At 36.8% G+C, this 16,706-nt stretch overlaps 1 protein-coding gene across 3 annotated transcripts in view; it reads right to left on the bottom strand.

Moving 5' to 3' along the window:
- Positions 1–16,706, bottom strand: part of EEA1 (early endosome antigen 1) — a 143,238-nt gene that overhangs the window by 11,192 nt on the left and 115,340 nt on the right. For all 3 annotated transcript variants that reach the window (XM_082418867.1, XM_082418865.1, XM_082418866.1), the window contains one exon: positions 4,185–4,367. In XM_082418867.1, the coding sequence (XP_082274993.1) occupies positions 4,185–4,367 (183 nt within the window). The remainder of the gene's footprint in view (positions 1–4,184; positions 4,368–16,706) is intronic.

The raw sequence follows: 16,706 nt of genomic DNA, 5'->3' as shown, positions 1-16,706 counted from the left end.
GGAGGATAAAAGATGGTCCTGGACTTAAAGAAGCTGACCATACAGCCTGGAAAACAGAACCAGGGTATAAAATGGAAGTTGTACAGGGTATTAGAGCATTTGCTATATGCCAAATGCACAGAAAAACGAGTGTGAGTGTTCTCTGTGGAATGTTTAAAGAAGGCTTTGTGGGCATGTGGGAACTGACCTAAGTATCACAAAAGTTGAGAGTGATTTCAGAGAAAAAGAATAAAATTTGACAAAGCCTAGCCCATACTGTCTATAGCAATTGTAATTAGGTAACAGAGGTCCTGATCTAATGCTAAAGAATACCAACACTTGCTAGAGCCTAAAAGCAAGAATACCCCCAATCTCTGACCACAGAATTCCAAAATGCCCATGGTTTAAATAACAGCCTATAAAATTCTGAACTCACAAAATCCTAGTGACTAAATCTTTAAAGTCAAGTTCAAAATCTGCACTGTTTTCTGAGCCAAAACATGTTGTTCAACCTTGCCTCTGAATATTCATCTATGTCATTCAGCAGTATACTGCTGTTTCAAAATTTCCTTTTATCTTTCTTGCTTCAGACTATATTAGTTTCATCTGCTCAGCATCTTTTCCCTTGGAGAACTCCCTCTCCCATTAGATGGTTTACTGGGGCTATCTTTAACCCACCCACTGCCACTGGAATAAGCAAATCCCTGAGTAGATCAAGTACCAACCCTGATCCTGAATACCCCAATCACATTATAGTAATGTAGCAAAAAAAGATTTTCTGCACTGTTCTGTGGTAGCTATTGGTTTTTTGGTTTTTTTGGGAGGGTCTGTTCAACAATTTTTCCTTTTTCTTTCAAAATAAAACTTTAAAATTTTTAGTTATTTTTCTTGATGTCTGATGAAATGACATAGAGAACAGTAATAGGCTAAGAAGATTTATATTTAATTCTAAACTTTTTATCCTAGAATTTTCACTTCACTGAGGGTGCAAAATTTACAGTTAAACACCACTTCTACCTTTCCTGGAAAACAAAGAATAGCACACAGCATAGCCAGTTTGAAATATCCAGTCAACAAATTTTAGTATTTCAGAAGTAATCCAGCAGATGGGGCTAAAGGCATAGATCAAGCCAGCCCAGCTTCCATTCTACTGGTGTCTTGGTATACACCATCAGCCCACAGATGGCAGCCTTGACTTAGGTGTCATGTTACAAGGTTCTGAACCTCTCCCTTTCTCTCTTATACATAAGGTCATATAATAATCACTGAAGCAAAAGAAAAAGAATGGCTGATCCCTTATTCTGGCCTATAAATATTATTTGAACTTTCCTAGGAATTTCTTTCTTTTTTTAAATATTAACTTAAGTAGTTCAGATACCTGTCATTTTGGAAGAATTAACTTCCAAATATCCTATTTTATAAAAAAATAAAATAGGATATTTTGTCAATATCCTATTTTATAAAAATTTGTCAACATCCTATTTTATTAAAAAAATTCAATATCCTATTTTATTAAAAAAATTCTAGTGAAATGATGGTAAAAGAATAAAGGGCTACTGGTCTTCCCCAGTGGCATAGTGGTTAAGAATCCGCCTGCCAATGCAGAGGACATAGGTTCGAGCCCTGGTCCGGGAAGATCCCACATGCCGCACAGCAACTAAGCCTGTGCACCACAACTACTGAGCCTGCGCTCTAGAGACTGAGGGCCACAACTGCTGAGCCCGTGTGCCACAACTACTGAAGCCCAAGTGCCTAGAGCCCGTGCTCTGCAACAAGAGAAGCCACCGCAATGAGAAGCCCGCGCATCGCAAGGAAGAGTAGCCCCCACTCACCGCAACTAGAGAAAAGCCTGCACGCAGCAACGAAGACCCAATGCAGCCAAATTAATTAATTAATTTAAAAAAAAAAAAGAATAAAGGGCTATGAATCAGAAGAGCTGAGATCCAATCATCGTTCTGTTATTGTGCAAACACTAGGCCTGTCACTAACCAAGCAGGGCCTCAATTTCATCTGCAAAAGGAAGCTTTGGAAGAGAGAGTCTATCCACGGTCTCTCAACAGTTGTTAAACTCCACAACAGCCTTATCCCTCTGTCTTTCTCTTCTTGCCCATGTTTACATTTGAATTTTTCTTCCGTGTATAAAATTAGAACATGATGTAGCTTTCGGGCATAATAAAAATAATTGTTGGCTTAATGAAAAACATACTGATTTAAAAGATCTAAGTCTTATTACTGTGTTATGCTCTTGGGTAAATAATACATCCATATGAAGAAAAAACGTGATTTCTACAGAACTTCTACAATCAGTCATTAGGTTTCATCTTCTCTACCACCTCAATGTCCTTTGAATTCATGCACATTCTGCATCCTTACTACTACCAGCCCGAGCCGCCACCATCCGCACTTGGACTACCACAAAGTCTCCTCTCTCATCCCAACGTTCAGCCATGTTCCCCTACAATCCATTCCTTCTCCTGCAGCCAGTTATTGGCCTAAAATACAAATCCGAGCAAATCCTTTCAGTGGTTCCCTCCTGCCTTTAGGATAAAGTCCAAACTCTTCCACAAACCCTCCCTGACTTTCAACAGTATTGTAAAGGAAAACTAATAATAATTTAAAGCTACTTAGAGAATATAGCAAGTTAAGATACTTTCTAAATGTCAGGTGGTATTTTTTTAAAAGAACTCTTGCTAATTGTGAACTTTATATATATAAAATATCTACTGTTGGCCCTATGAAAATTCTTTTACCCAATCTCCTGTTTCTTTGTCAGATCATTAGTCACCACTGATTCCTTCACTTCCTTGCACCCTGTACGTTATTCAGCCCTTTTGTTTCATATTCTCTCTCCCATTAATCTCTTCTGTTCCATCCTCTTTAACTCCAGTTCTAATCAGCTCACAGCTAGATTACTGGAGTTTACGGAGGAAGGAAGGGAGATGGCCTCTTAACTAATCTCCCCAGCACTAGTTTACGCCAGATCCAAACCAAGCTGCTATCTATAAACCAGTTCCAGGTTGTTGCCTAAAATATATCTTCTTCATTTTATTCCTCTGCTTAGACTCTTCATCCCCCCCTCCCCCGCCCACCGCCAACCCAATATAAAGTCCAGTCAGTCGTCCTTGCTAGGCATCTAAGATACCTCACAGTTTGATCCCAACCTTTTTAACTTTAACTTCCAAACACAAACCAGCACTCTAGCAAGACAATTATGGTGACTGCCTCCTGGCTTTGCTGGTTCCCACTGCTGCACCTTTTCTCAAATGTGCCCCTGAGTGAACTGATCTTTCTCAGGACTCTCTGTGTATTCAAATTCTTATATCCTTCAGGACCTGGTCAAGTCCTACCTCCTTCATAAAGCCTTCCCTATAGCAGCCTATGAATAAAGTATAGACATAGTATATTTATGTATATTATATATAAAAATATTCTGTGATTTTCAACAGAATTTTTCAATAAAGCATTTTAAATTAAGTAAAGAAACAAAAATCCAAACATAAGAAAGAATCAAAAAGCATACTATTTCACTATGACAAAAAAGAGAAATGGCTAACTCTTCTGTGAGAGAATACAAATGTTCCATTTCCCTTAGAGAACTGATACCTTAATGCTACATAAAAATTGTTTACCCTTTTTCCATAGTCTTCATTTTAGTAAAAATGATACTTTAATCAAACAGTATTGCCAAGGACAAAATATCCATATATGTTTAGATAATTAAGGTTAAGTTTACTTTGAGCTATAATCTCCTAATTTTAATCATTATGCATTCCAGTAGTCTTGGGAAGTTGACTAATATATAAAACTAAAGTTAATATTGCTTGACAAGCAACAGTAAAATTGCTTGCATTTTCACAAGTGGTTTACATTTAAAACTCCTTAGATTTTTTAACAGCAGTCCGTTTTAAAAGTTATTTTTTTTACATAAAGGCAGCAAAGTCCTTAGATAAGCCAATGTAGCAATTAACAATTTCCAAATTATTTCTATTAAAGATGTTATTTTTAAATCCTATATTTACATATATATTTTGTTATATAAAACAATTTAAAAAGCATGTTTCTCCAAATATAATAATTCAACAGAAAACAAGCATGATATTCCATAAACACTAACATTCCCATGCCCATTTGGGTTCAAATCAATCATTTAATGAATGTCTATAAACAACTTATTGGTTTTTATGATATAATATAGTTCACTATACCTTAAGATCTTGCCTTGTGGCAAGAAGTTCAGATTCCTTCCCATAGAAATCAGACTGAAGCTGTTTTAGACTTTCCTGACTTTTTTCATAGGTATTTTGTAACACTGATATTTTCTGTTTCTCTGCTGCAAGTTCCTGTGCTGCTTGTGTTGACTGCTGCTGTAGTTTATTCTCAAGTTCTGTCTGAAACATACAATAGTTATTTAAAACAGTATGCATACCAAAAACCAGTTACAAATATAGAATGAAATCCACACAACTAAGATTCCTAAGAACAAACTGAATTGTAGTTATGCCCTAAAATTTTACTTTAATAAAGTGTAACTTACCTTATAGTTACAAAATTAAAGAATTACAAAATTCAACAAGTCCCAATTTAAATGACAAAAAATGAAAAAGCAATTAAATAAAGAAAAAAAAATTTCACTGAGAATTCCCAAGTACCAAGGTCTCAGGAGACTGAAAGTAACAACTACATTCTGATGGAAGATACAGTGCTGTATGCTTTAAAAGATGATATAATTTAAGGTTGAACTATGGGAAAGTTCTACATGAAATAATTAAAAAGCCATTACTAAGCTGAAGTATATTGTTTCTACTCCTTGAAATTCAAGAATAACAAGAAATTTCTACAGGTCATCTTTATTAACATCAAGGCAGAAAAAGAGAAGAAAATGTTGCAAAGGTACAACTCCTCTAAACTCTAAACCTTCAGTCTTTAAGAAGATTCAGGAGATATGCACAAATTATGACATAAATAAAATATATGTAAGCATAGCATGAAAAGAAGCACTTGGCTTTTAAAATAAATACACTTCAATGAAACTGCTGTTGAAGTCATCAGCGACCCCCTTGTTCCAAAATACAATATTCATGTCCTTGTCCACATCTTATTGACATCCCAGCAGTCCTTCAAACAGTTGATGATGCCCCCTCCTAGAAACATTCTTCAACCTGGTTTCAAGGACATCCTGTGTTTTAGATTCTCCTCCTACCTCACTGGTCATTCCATCTTAAAATCTTTTACTAGCTCCTCCTCTTTTGTTTGATCTCTCAATACTGTATGACCCCAGGGTTCAGTCTCTAGCCCACTTTTATTCTATATACAGTCTCTATTTAGAAGATCCCAACTAGACTCATTTTTATTAAGAATATAGATATAAAGTACTGTAGTTTACAGTAGCTAGGCCTTGAAATATCTTTTTAGGATCTGTTAGGAATAAGATTGATATTATATTGTGTGTAACCTGCACAATGTGGAAAGCAGATATATCTGTGCAAAATCTTTGCCTCTGTGCTGTCAGTGTGATGTGCTTTCTGCATGGTTATATACTACTAGTGATTTTATCAAAACTTCTAAAACTTAAATTACATGGTAAAAGATCTGTAAGAGGTTGCATAAATGTTAGTTGGCACATAAAGACAATTGTAGAAGTTGAAGACATGATTGCTATATTTCAATGTTTATTCCCACTCAACATATTGCCTTCTAAGCTTTCTTTTGTTGTTCAAAGCATGATCTTAAAGATATGTTTAAGTTAATGGATGTAATGCAGGGTTCCTACACTGTCTTGGCACATGTTGGTGGCCCTCTGTGCCCTAGATATATGCACACAGGGTGCAAGTAAAAAGCTACAGAGTGAAAGTTGGTTTGGATCCTCTTCATTTCATTTGTTTAGCTTTTCTGTTATTTTTCTCTACTTACAGGTATTCCTGTGAATAAATCCTTGTTAAGTTAAAAAATACATATTTTTAAAAATATTGTTTATTTACAATTGACTCCTGAATTTATGTCTCTAGCTCCAACCTCTCTGCCTGAACTCTGGGCTCATTATATCCAAGTACTTCCCTGACATCTTCACTTGAGTGATTGACAGATACCTATCTCAAGTAGAAATCTTGATTCCTGACAGCAACCCTGCTCCTCAAAAACATGCTACTTCCCCCAATAAATATGGCCATCTATCCAATGGCCATCTATCCACTTGCACAAGCCACAAACCTAGAATTATTCTAGACTCCTCCTTCCATCATCTCTCACCATCTAACCTATCAGCAAGTCCTGATGACTCAGCTTACAAAAGATATTCCCAAATCATCCACTGCTAACACTTTAGTTTACGCCATCATCTTGTACTTTCTAGACTACTGCAATAGTTTTTCAATGCCTTTCCTGCTTGCTCCTTTATGTCCCTTTAGTCAGATCCCACCATTCTCTGCTCAAAATCTCCTTATCGATTCTAATTATCCTTTGAACAAAATACATCATTCTCTGCTATCTTATAATCTTCAACTTTGTATGTTTATGCTTTTACCCCTGTCTACTTCTCTGAGCTCATCTCATATTACTCTTCCTCTCTCCACTATACTTAACCTATACTGGTCTCCGTTTTTAGAAAATACCAAGCTTGTTCTAGCCTTAAGATCTTTGCACTAGTTGTCCCGCCCCGACCACTATATGGATAGCTCTTGTATTTCATGTATCAGCTCAAATCTCCTCAGAGGGGCTTCTTTGATCACCCAACCTTTTAGTAGGACTCTGTCCCATCACTGTCTTTCACATCACCCTGTTTAAGTTTCTTCCCCCCAAGAAAGTTCAAGTCCATGAGAATAGGTTCCTCGTCTGTTCACAGCTACACCTCCAACACCTAGAACTGTGCCCATGGCACAGAATAGGTGCCTAGTAATATTTCTTGAATAAATGAATGACAAATAGATGGGAGGTGGACAAATAGAGCCCAGGACATCCATTAAGAGACTTTTATAATAGTCCACATAAGAGAAAAAAATAGCCTGGACTAAGACTGTGGCAGCTGGGAAATAAGAAAAGGGGATAGATTCAAGAGAGCTCGGAGGCAGATTGCCAGGAGGTAGTGCTAACTGCCTATGGAGGAAAGGGGGTTCATCACCCCACACATTATCTGATAACATCCCACATTACCTCCAATTTAGAGTCTTCACGACGAAGAATTCCTGGACATTGTTTTTTGTGTTGAAGACTACACTGCGTTTTTTTTTTTTTTTTGGTAGAATACTACTTCTTTTCTTTAACATTTTCGCTCCCACAAATCTAGTTTTCTTTCTCTTCAATCACCTTTATGGCTCAAATAAGCCCTCTACAAAGTCTCAACACTGATCATAATTGCACTCTGGGTTCATATTTGGGCCTTCATTTTGCTTACTCTAAATGACAGGCTCATTCATTCATTCATTTTTTAAAAAATCATTGATAGCTTATTTGTTAGAAAACACAGTTCTCTGACTTTGAGGAATTCAAATCTATTAGTGGGTAAGGTAAATAAAAGAAAATTTAAAAAAATAAAAAGATCAATGTAACAGCTTGATAATGGGTTTAACAGAAGTAAACCCAAAGTTCCAAAGGAGAATACAGGAGGGTCAGTCATTTACAATTTATCCTTCACAAGCTTATCAGTTTTTGCTCTAAAACAGGTCTGACTACATTTCTCCCTTCTAAAGATTTTTACCTTTAGTCTTCCAATATTAAAAATTTAAAGTGAAAACAACTATACAACATCTACTGTGATCTGACTTCATCCGATTCTGTAGCCTTATCTCCCCTCACTTCTCCACTTACGAGGTATTCCAACAGCAAATCTTCTATAATGACATTTTTTTAAGTTTCGCAAACTTTGCTAATATTGTTTCCTCTCCTTTGAAATATCTAATTTCCTCTTTTTTTAACCTTTCAAAATTAGGATAGTCTTCAAAGACACAGTTCAAATGCTAGCTCCTCTAAAAAGCCAGTCGAAATTTCCATTAAGTTCTAATTTTTCTCATTCTCCTTCTTACTACAGTTTTCTTTTTCCTTACATACCTGATTCCTCATTAAATTATAGGCTACTTGAGAATAGGGGCCATTTCCTATTCATTCTGTATTCCCACATTAGGTTTCAAATAAGGTTGGTACAGGAACTGATGACTTATATAGCCTTGCTGGATCCTTTATCTGTGACTCCCAAACAATCACAATCACATTTAAAAAATGTATGTAGAGAGGATTAACCAAGATGGCGGCGTAGAAGGACGTGCTCTCACTCCCTCTTGCGAGAGCACCAGAATCAAAACTGGCTGCTGGACAATCATTGACAGGAAGACCCTGGACTTCACCAAGGAGGATACCCCACGTCCAAGGACAGAGGAGAAGCCACAGTGAGACGGTAGGAGGGGCGCAATCAGAGTAAAATCAAATCCCATAACTGCTGGGTGGGTGACTCACAGACTGGCGAACACTTATACCACAGAAGTCCACCCACTGGAGTGAAGGTTCTGAGCCCCACGTCAGGCTTCCCAACCTGGGGGTCCGGCTACGGGAGGAGGAATTCCTAGAGAATCAGACTTTGAAGCCTAGTGGGAATTGATTGCAGGGCTTTGACAGGACTGGGGGAAACAGAGACCCCACTCTTGGAGGGCACACACAAAGTAATGTGTGCATCGGGACCCAGGGGAAGGAGCAGTGACCCTGGGGGAGACTGAACCAGACCTACCTGCTGGTGTTGGGGGGTCTCCTGCAGAGGCGAGTGGTGGCTCTGTTTCACCATGGGGATAAGGACACTGGCAGCAGAGGTTCTGGGAAGTTCTCCTTGGCGTGAGCCCTCCCAGAGTCTGCCATTAACCCCATCAAAGAGCACGGGTAGGCTCCAGTGTTGGGTTGCCTCAGGCAAAACAACCAACAGGGAGGGAACCCAGCCCCACCCATCAACAGTCAAGTGGATTAAGGTTTTACTGAGCTCTGACCGCCACAGCAACAGGGAGGGAACCCAGCCCCACCCATCAACAGTCAAGTGGATTAAGGTTTTACTGAGCTCTGACCGCCACAGCAACAGTCAGCTCTACCCACCACCAGAGCCTCCCATCAAGCCTCTTAGATAGCCTCAACCACCAGAGGGCAGACAACAGAAGCAAGAAAAACTACAATCCTGCAGCCTGTGGACCAAAAACCACAGTTACAGAAAGACAGAGAAGATGAAAAGGCAGAGGGCTATGTACCAGATGAAGGAACAAGAAAAAACCCCAGAAAAACAACTAAATGAAGTGGAGATAGGCAACCTTCCAGAGAAAGAATTCAGAATAATGATAGTGAAGATGATCCAGGACCTCGGAATAAGAATGGAGGCAAAGATCGAGAAGATGCAAGAAATGATTAACAAAGACCTAGAAGAATTAAAGAACAAACAAACAGAGATGACCAATACAATAACTGAAATGAAAACTACACTAGAAGGAATCAATAGCAGAATAACTGAGGCAGAAGAACGGATAAGTGACCTGGAAGACAGAATGGTGGAATTCACTGCTGCGGAACAGACTAAAGAAAAAAGAATGAAAAGAAATGAAGACAGCCTAAGAGACATCTGGGACAACATTAAACGCAACAACATTCGCATTATAGGGGTCCCAGAAGGAGAAGAGAGAGAGAAAGGACCAGAGAAAATATTTGAAGAGATTATAGTCGAAAACTTCCCTAACATGGGAAAGGAAATAGCCACCCAAGTCCAGGAAGCGCAGAGAGTCCCATACAGGATAAACCCAAGGAGAAACACGCCGAGACACATAGTAATCAAAGTGGCAAAAATTAAAGACAAAGAAAAATTATTGAAAGCAGCAAGGGAAAAACAACAAATAACATACAAGGGAACTCCCATAAGGTTAACAGCTGATTTCTCAGCAGAAACTCTGCAAGCCAGAAGGGAGTGGCATGATATACTTAAAGTGATGAAAGGGAAGAACCTACAACCAAGATTACTCTACCCGGCAAGGATCTCATTTAGATTTGATGGAGAAATCAAAAGCTTTACAGACAAGCAAAAGCTAAGAGAATTCAGCACCACCAAACCAGCTCTACAACAAATGCTAAAGGAACTTCTCTAAGTGGGAAACACAAGAGAAGAAAAGGACCTACAAAAACAAACCCAAAACAATTAAGAAAATGGTCATAGGAACATACATATTGATAATTACCTTAAACGTGAATGGATTAAACGCCCCAACCAAAAGACATAGACTGGCTGAATGGATACAAAAACAAGACCCATATATATGCTGTCTACAAGATACCCACTTTAGACCTAGGGACACATACAGACTGAAAGTGAGGGGATGGAAAAAGATATTCCATGCAAATGGAAATCAAAAGAAAGCTGGAGTAGCTATACTCATATCAGATAAAATAGACTTTAAAATAAAGAATGTTACAAGAGACAAGGAAGGACACTACATAATGATCCAGGGATCAATCCAAGAAGAAGATATAACAATTATAAATATATATGCACCCAACATAGGAGCACCTCAATACATAAGGCAACTGCTAACAGCTATAAAAGAGGAAATCGACAGTAACACAATAATAGTGGGGGACTTTAACACTTCACTTACACCAATGGACAGATCATCCAAAAATGAAAATAAATAAGGAAACAGAAGCTTTAAATGACACAATAGACCAGATAGATTTAATTGATATATATAGGACATTCCATCCAAAAACAGCAGATTACACGTTCTTCTCAAGTGCGCACGGAACGTTCTCCAGGATAGATCACATCTTGGGTCACAAATCAAGCCTCAGTAAATTTAAGAAAATTGAAATCATACCAAGCATCTTTTCTGACCACAACGCTATGAGATTAGAAGTGAATTACAGGGAAAAAAACGTAAAAAAGACAAACACATGGAGGCTAAAAAATACGTTACTAAATAACCAAGAGATCACTGAAGAAATCAAAGAGGAAATAAAAAAATACCTAGAGACAAATGACAATGAAAACACGACGACCCAAAACCTATGGGATGCAGCAAAAGCGGTTCTAAGAGGGAAGTTTATAGCTATACAAGCCTACCTAAAGAAACAAGAAAAATCTCAAGTAAACAATCTAACCTTACACCTAAAGAAACTAGAGAAAGAAGAACAAACAAAACCCAAAGTTAGCAGAAGGAAAGAAATCATAAAGATCAGAGCAGAAATAAATGAAATAGAAACAAAGAAAACAATAGCAAAGATCAATAAAACTAAAAGTTGGTTCTTTGAGAAGATAAACAAAATTGATAAGCCATTAGCCAGACTCATCAGGAAAAAGAGGGAGAGGACTCAAATCAATAAAATCAGAAATGAAAAAGGAGAAGTTACAACAGACACTGCAGAAATACAAAACATCCTAAGAGACTACTATAAGCAACTTTATGCCAATAAAATGGACAACCTGGAAGAAATGGACAAATTCTTAGAAAGGTATAACCTTCCAAGACTGAATCAGGAAGAAACAGAAAATATGAACAGAGCAATCACAAGTAATGAAATTGAAACTGTGATTAAAAATCTTCCAACAAACAAAAGTCCAGGACCAGATGGCTTCACAGGTGAATTCTATCAAACATTTAGAGAAGAGCTAACACCCATCCTTCTCAAACTCTTCCAAAAAATTGCAGAGGAAGGAACACTCCCAAACTCATTCTATGAGGCCACCATCACCCTGATACCAAAACCAGACAAAGACACTACAAAAAAAGAAAATTACAGACCAATATCACTGATGAATATAGATGCAAAAATCCTCAACAAAATACTAGCAAACAGAATCCAACAACACATTAAAAGGATCATACACCACGATCAAGTGGGATTTATCCCAGGGATGCAAGGATTCGTCAATATACGCAAATCAATCAATGTGATACACCATATTAACAAATTGAAGAATAAAAACCATATGATCATCTCAATAGATGCAGAAAAAGCTTTTGACAAAATTCAACACCCATTTCTGATAAAAACTCTCCAGAAAGTGGGCATAGAGGGAATCTACCTCAACATAATAAAGACCATATATGACAAACCCACAGCAAACATCATTCTCAATGGTGAAAAACTGAAAGCATTTCCTCTAAGATCAGGAACGAGACAAGGATGTCCACTCTCACCATTATTATTCAACATGAAGTCCTAGCCACGGCAATCAGAGAAGAAAAAGAAATAAAAGGAATACAAATTGGAAAAGAGGAAGTAAAACTGTCACTGTTTGCGGATGACATGATACTATACATAGAGAATCCTAAAACTGCCACCAGAAAACTGCTAGAGCTAATTAATGAATATGGTAAAGTTGCAGGATACAAAATTAATGCACAGAAATCTCTTGCATTCCTATACACTAATGATGAAAAATCTGAAAGAGAAATTATGGAAACACTCCCATTTACCATTGCAACAAAAAGAATAAAATACCTAGGAATAAACCTACCTAGGGAGACAAAAGACCTGTATGCAGAAAACTATAAGACACTGATGAAAGAAATTAAAGATGATACCAACAGATGGAGAGATATACCATGTTCTTGGATTGGAAGAATCAACATTGTGAAAATGAGTATACTACCTAAAGCAATCTACAGATTCAATGCAATCCCTATCAAATTACCAATGGCATTTTTTACGGAGCTAGAACAAATCATCTTAAAATTTGTATGGAGACACAAAAGACCCCGAATAGCCAAAGCAGTCTTGAGGCAAAAAAATGGAGCTGGAGGAATCAGACTCCCTGATTTCAGACTATACTACAAAGCTACAGTAATCAAGACAATATGGTACTGGCACAAAAACAGAAACATAGATCAATGGAACAAGATAGAAAGCCCAGAGATTAACCCACGCACCTATGGTCAACTAATCTATGACAAAGGAGGCAAAGATATACAATGGAGGAAAGACAGTCTCTTCAATAAGTGGTGCTGGGAAAACTGGACAGCTACATGTAAAAGAATGAAATTAGAATACTCCCTAACACCATACACAAAAATAAACTCAAAATGGATTAGAGACCTAAATATAAGACTGGACACTATAAAACTCTTAGAGGAAAACATAGGAAGAACACTCTTTGACATAAATCACAGCAAGATCTTTTTTGATCCACCTCCTAGAGTAATGGAAATAAAAACAAAAATAAACAAGTGGGACCTAATGAAACTTCAAAGCTTTTGCACAGCAAAGGAAACCATAAACAAGACGAAAAGACAACCCTCAGAATGGGAGAAAATATTTGCAAACGAATCAACGGACAAAGGATTAATCTCCAAAATATATAAACAGCTCATTCAGCTCAATATCAAAGAAACAAACACCCGAATCCAAAAATGGGCAGAAGACCTAAATAGACATTTCTCCAAAGAAGACATACAGACGGCCACGAAGCACATGAAAAGATGCTCAACATCACTAATTATTAGAGAAATGCAAATCAAAACTACAATGAGGTATCACCTCACTCCTGTTAGAATGGGCATCATCAGAAAATCTACAAACAACAAATGCTGGAGAGGGTGTGGAGAAAAGGGAACCCTCTTGCACTGTTGGTGGGAATGTAAATTGATACAGCCACTATGGAGAACAATATGGAGGTTCCTTAAAAAACTAAAAATAGAATTACCATATGACCCAGCAATCCCACTACTGGGCATATACCCAGAGAAAACCGTAATTCAAAAAGACACATGCACCCAAATGTTCATTGCAGCACTATTTACAATAGCCAGGTCATGGAAGCAACCTAAATGCCCATCAACAGACGAATGGATAAAGAAGTTGTGGTACATATATACAATGGAATATACTCAGCCATAAAAAGGAACGAAATTGAGTCATTTGTTGAGACGTGGATGGATCTAGAGACTGTCATACAGAGTGAAGTAAGTCAGAAAGAGAGAAACAAATATCATATATTAATGCATGTATGTGGAACCTAGAAAAATGGTACAGAGGAGCCAGTTTGCAGGGCAGAAGTTGAGACACAGATGTAGAGAATGGACATATGGACACCAAGGGGGGAAAACTGCGGTGAGGTGGGGATGGTGGTGTGCTGAATTGGGCGATTGGGATTGACATGTATACACTGATGTGTATAAAATTGATGCCTAATAAGAACCTGCAGTATAAAAAAACAAACAAAAGAACTAATACTAAACTTTCATTGGGTTATTTGTATGGAAATATGTTAATATAAATGTTTCAGACATTACATGAAATTTCTAAAAATCTTATATTTGTATTTGTATGGAAATATGTATGGAAATATGTTAATATAAATGTTTCAGACATTACATGAAATTTCTAAAAATCTTATATGTTCTGGTATAATGTTATAAGTCATAATCCTAGTTATTACTTTAAAATGTATATCTCAGAAATAACTAATTTTCTTGTCAACTGCATTATTATGAACTTTCATCAAATCTTTAACCGTGGTCATTTTTAAGTCTTTTGTCATTTACAGACAGTTCTGGGTGTACTCTGATGATTTTGCAAATATGTTCCTATAAAAGGGTTTCATCTTCAAGAAATTCATGGAAAAGACTCTGACAAGTACAGGTTTCTGGTAACTGACTGTACTGCTGAACTGAATGAATAAGCATTTTCAGAACTCTGATGAAAAACTGATGAACTCATAAAAGTGCTAACAAAAGATCAAGATGAAAAAAAACAATTAATTACATGGGACTGAGTGAACTGATGAGGATGAGTATAATTTTTGTGACTTTCTGTCTGAATTTAAAAAAAAAAAAAATCCCACAAGGACTCAGAGGCAAAGCATATACAAACCAATTTTCACTGCAAAGTAAAGGAGCTGTTACAGTGGAGGATTACTGGACTGAATGTCAATATTATGACATAGTATGAGTGTGTTTCATGTTTGGTAATTGCAATCATTGTTGCTTTTGTTGTGGTCATCCATGTACAATGCTTGGTGTCAGTCTATTTATCTCTTGTAAAAATAAAATACAGTGTGTGTGTGTGAAAAAAAAAATGTATGTATAAGTGTGTTTCATATAGATAGATATAGATATATATGGGGTGTGTGTGTGTGTGTACACATACACATCTATACCCATTTAAACTTTATCCTTGTTTTCCTATTTCACTGTGGCCCAGTGAAAAGTTTCCAGAGACCATCACTGTATGGTTTACCATGCACAATGACACTCTTAGATCATAGTTTGCTACACTTATATATAATATCCAACAACTATTTTGCTTCCACATGGCACTGGGCACACACAGTACTAGGTACTTTAAATACATTATCGCAATCTTTTTTTTTTAATAGATCTTAACTGAAGTATAATTGCTTCAAATTATCTCAACCTTTACAACTCTATGACCCTATTTTATTTAGCTCAGAAAGATGTATCACTTTCCTGTGACCATAAACCTAATGTGCGTCACACAGAATTTAAATTCAAATTTGCCTGGCTCTAAAATTTATCTTCTTTCCATGATAGTACACTGCTCCTCAATAAAACCAAACAATTCTTGCCTTTCAGTGATTCTCTAGGTACTCCAAATTCCAAGTCTAATTTATAGAGACTGGCTATCCACCCAACACTCCCACAAAATGCTGTCCTCCCCAAGGTTAAAGGTGTTCCTTTTTCTAGCATTCATACACTGACACAAGTGAACTACTGCTATGAATATTTGTGACACCCCCCCCCAAATTCATGTTGAAGCCTAGATCAAATGTGATGGTATTTGGATGTGGAGTCTTTGGGAGGTCATTAGGTCATGAGGGTGGAGCCCTCGTGAATGGGATTAGTGCCCTTATAAGAAGAAACACAAGAGATAATCTCTCTCAGTCATATAAGGATACAGCAAGAAGACAGCTGTCTGCAAGCCAGAAAGTGGGCCCTCACCAGACGCTCAATATGCCAGTGCCTTTATCTTAAACTTCCCAGCCTGCAGAACTGTGAGAAATAAATGCTTATTTTTTAAACCACCTAGTCTATGGTATTTTTGTTATAACAGTCCCAAGTAAGACAACTACCAATAAGAACATTTCCTCTGAATCTCAAAATCCTTAAGGTGTCATCTAGTAAAGCCATGCAAAGTACAGGCAATATATATTAATCATAAATCTGGAAGAAATCTTATTATAACTAATAATTTAATAAAAAAGAAAATGTGCTAAAAATAGTTGTTGGGTTTTTTTTAATTTACTAAGTCATGATGTTATAAAAATGAAGATCTAAGGAAAACTTGAATATGAGGCTAATAGATTTTGGGAAAAAATGACCTCAAGATATCAAATCATAGAACAAAATACATACTATGATAATTATATCCTGATGTATGATTATATATAACACATCCAAAAAAAGGATAGACAAATTTGTCTACTCTTGTTCGTGTTATTAGAAAATTACTCTTTTGTAAAATGGCCATAATAATAGTTATAAAAATAGTGGTCAACATAAAATATGTATTTGTGGGGTTTTTTTCTCTAGTGATGTGACAAGCCAACTATTAATAACATGACATATTTTGTTTGTTTTACATACTAGGGATCTTATATCTTTCTTCTCCATGAACTAATTAATATGCACACACCAACAGTGGGGAAAACCTTGTTTTGTTCAAATATTAAGTTCAATCCACTTTTATCAAGTCTTAGTCTGGACAAGTATTAAAACTTACTTAAGGATGAAGAACGGATGCTTAATAATAAATCAGGATAG

Source organism: Balaenoptera physalus, assembly GCF_965194825.1.
Source record: "Balaenoptera physalus genome assembly, chromosome: 13".
Classification (NCBI taxonomy): domain Eukaryota; kingdom Metazoa; phylum Chordata; class Mammalia; order Artiodactyla; family Balaenopteridae; genus Balaenoptera; species Balaenoptera physalus.
Note: the sequence above shows the minus strand (reverse complement) of the source record. Positions and strands in the feature narration are given on the sequence as shown.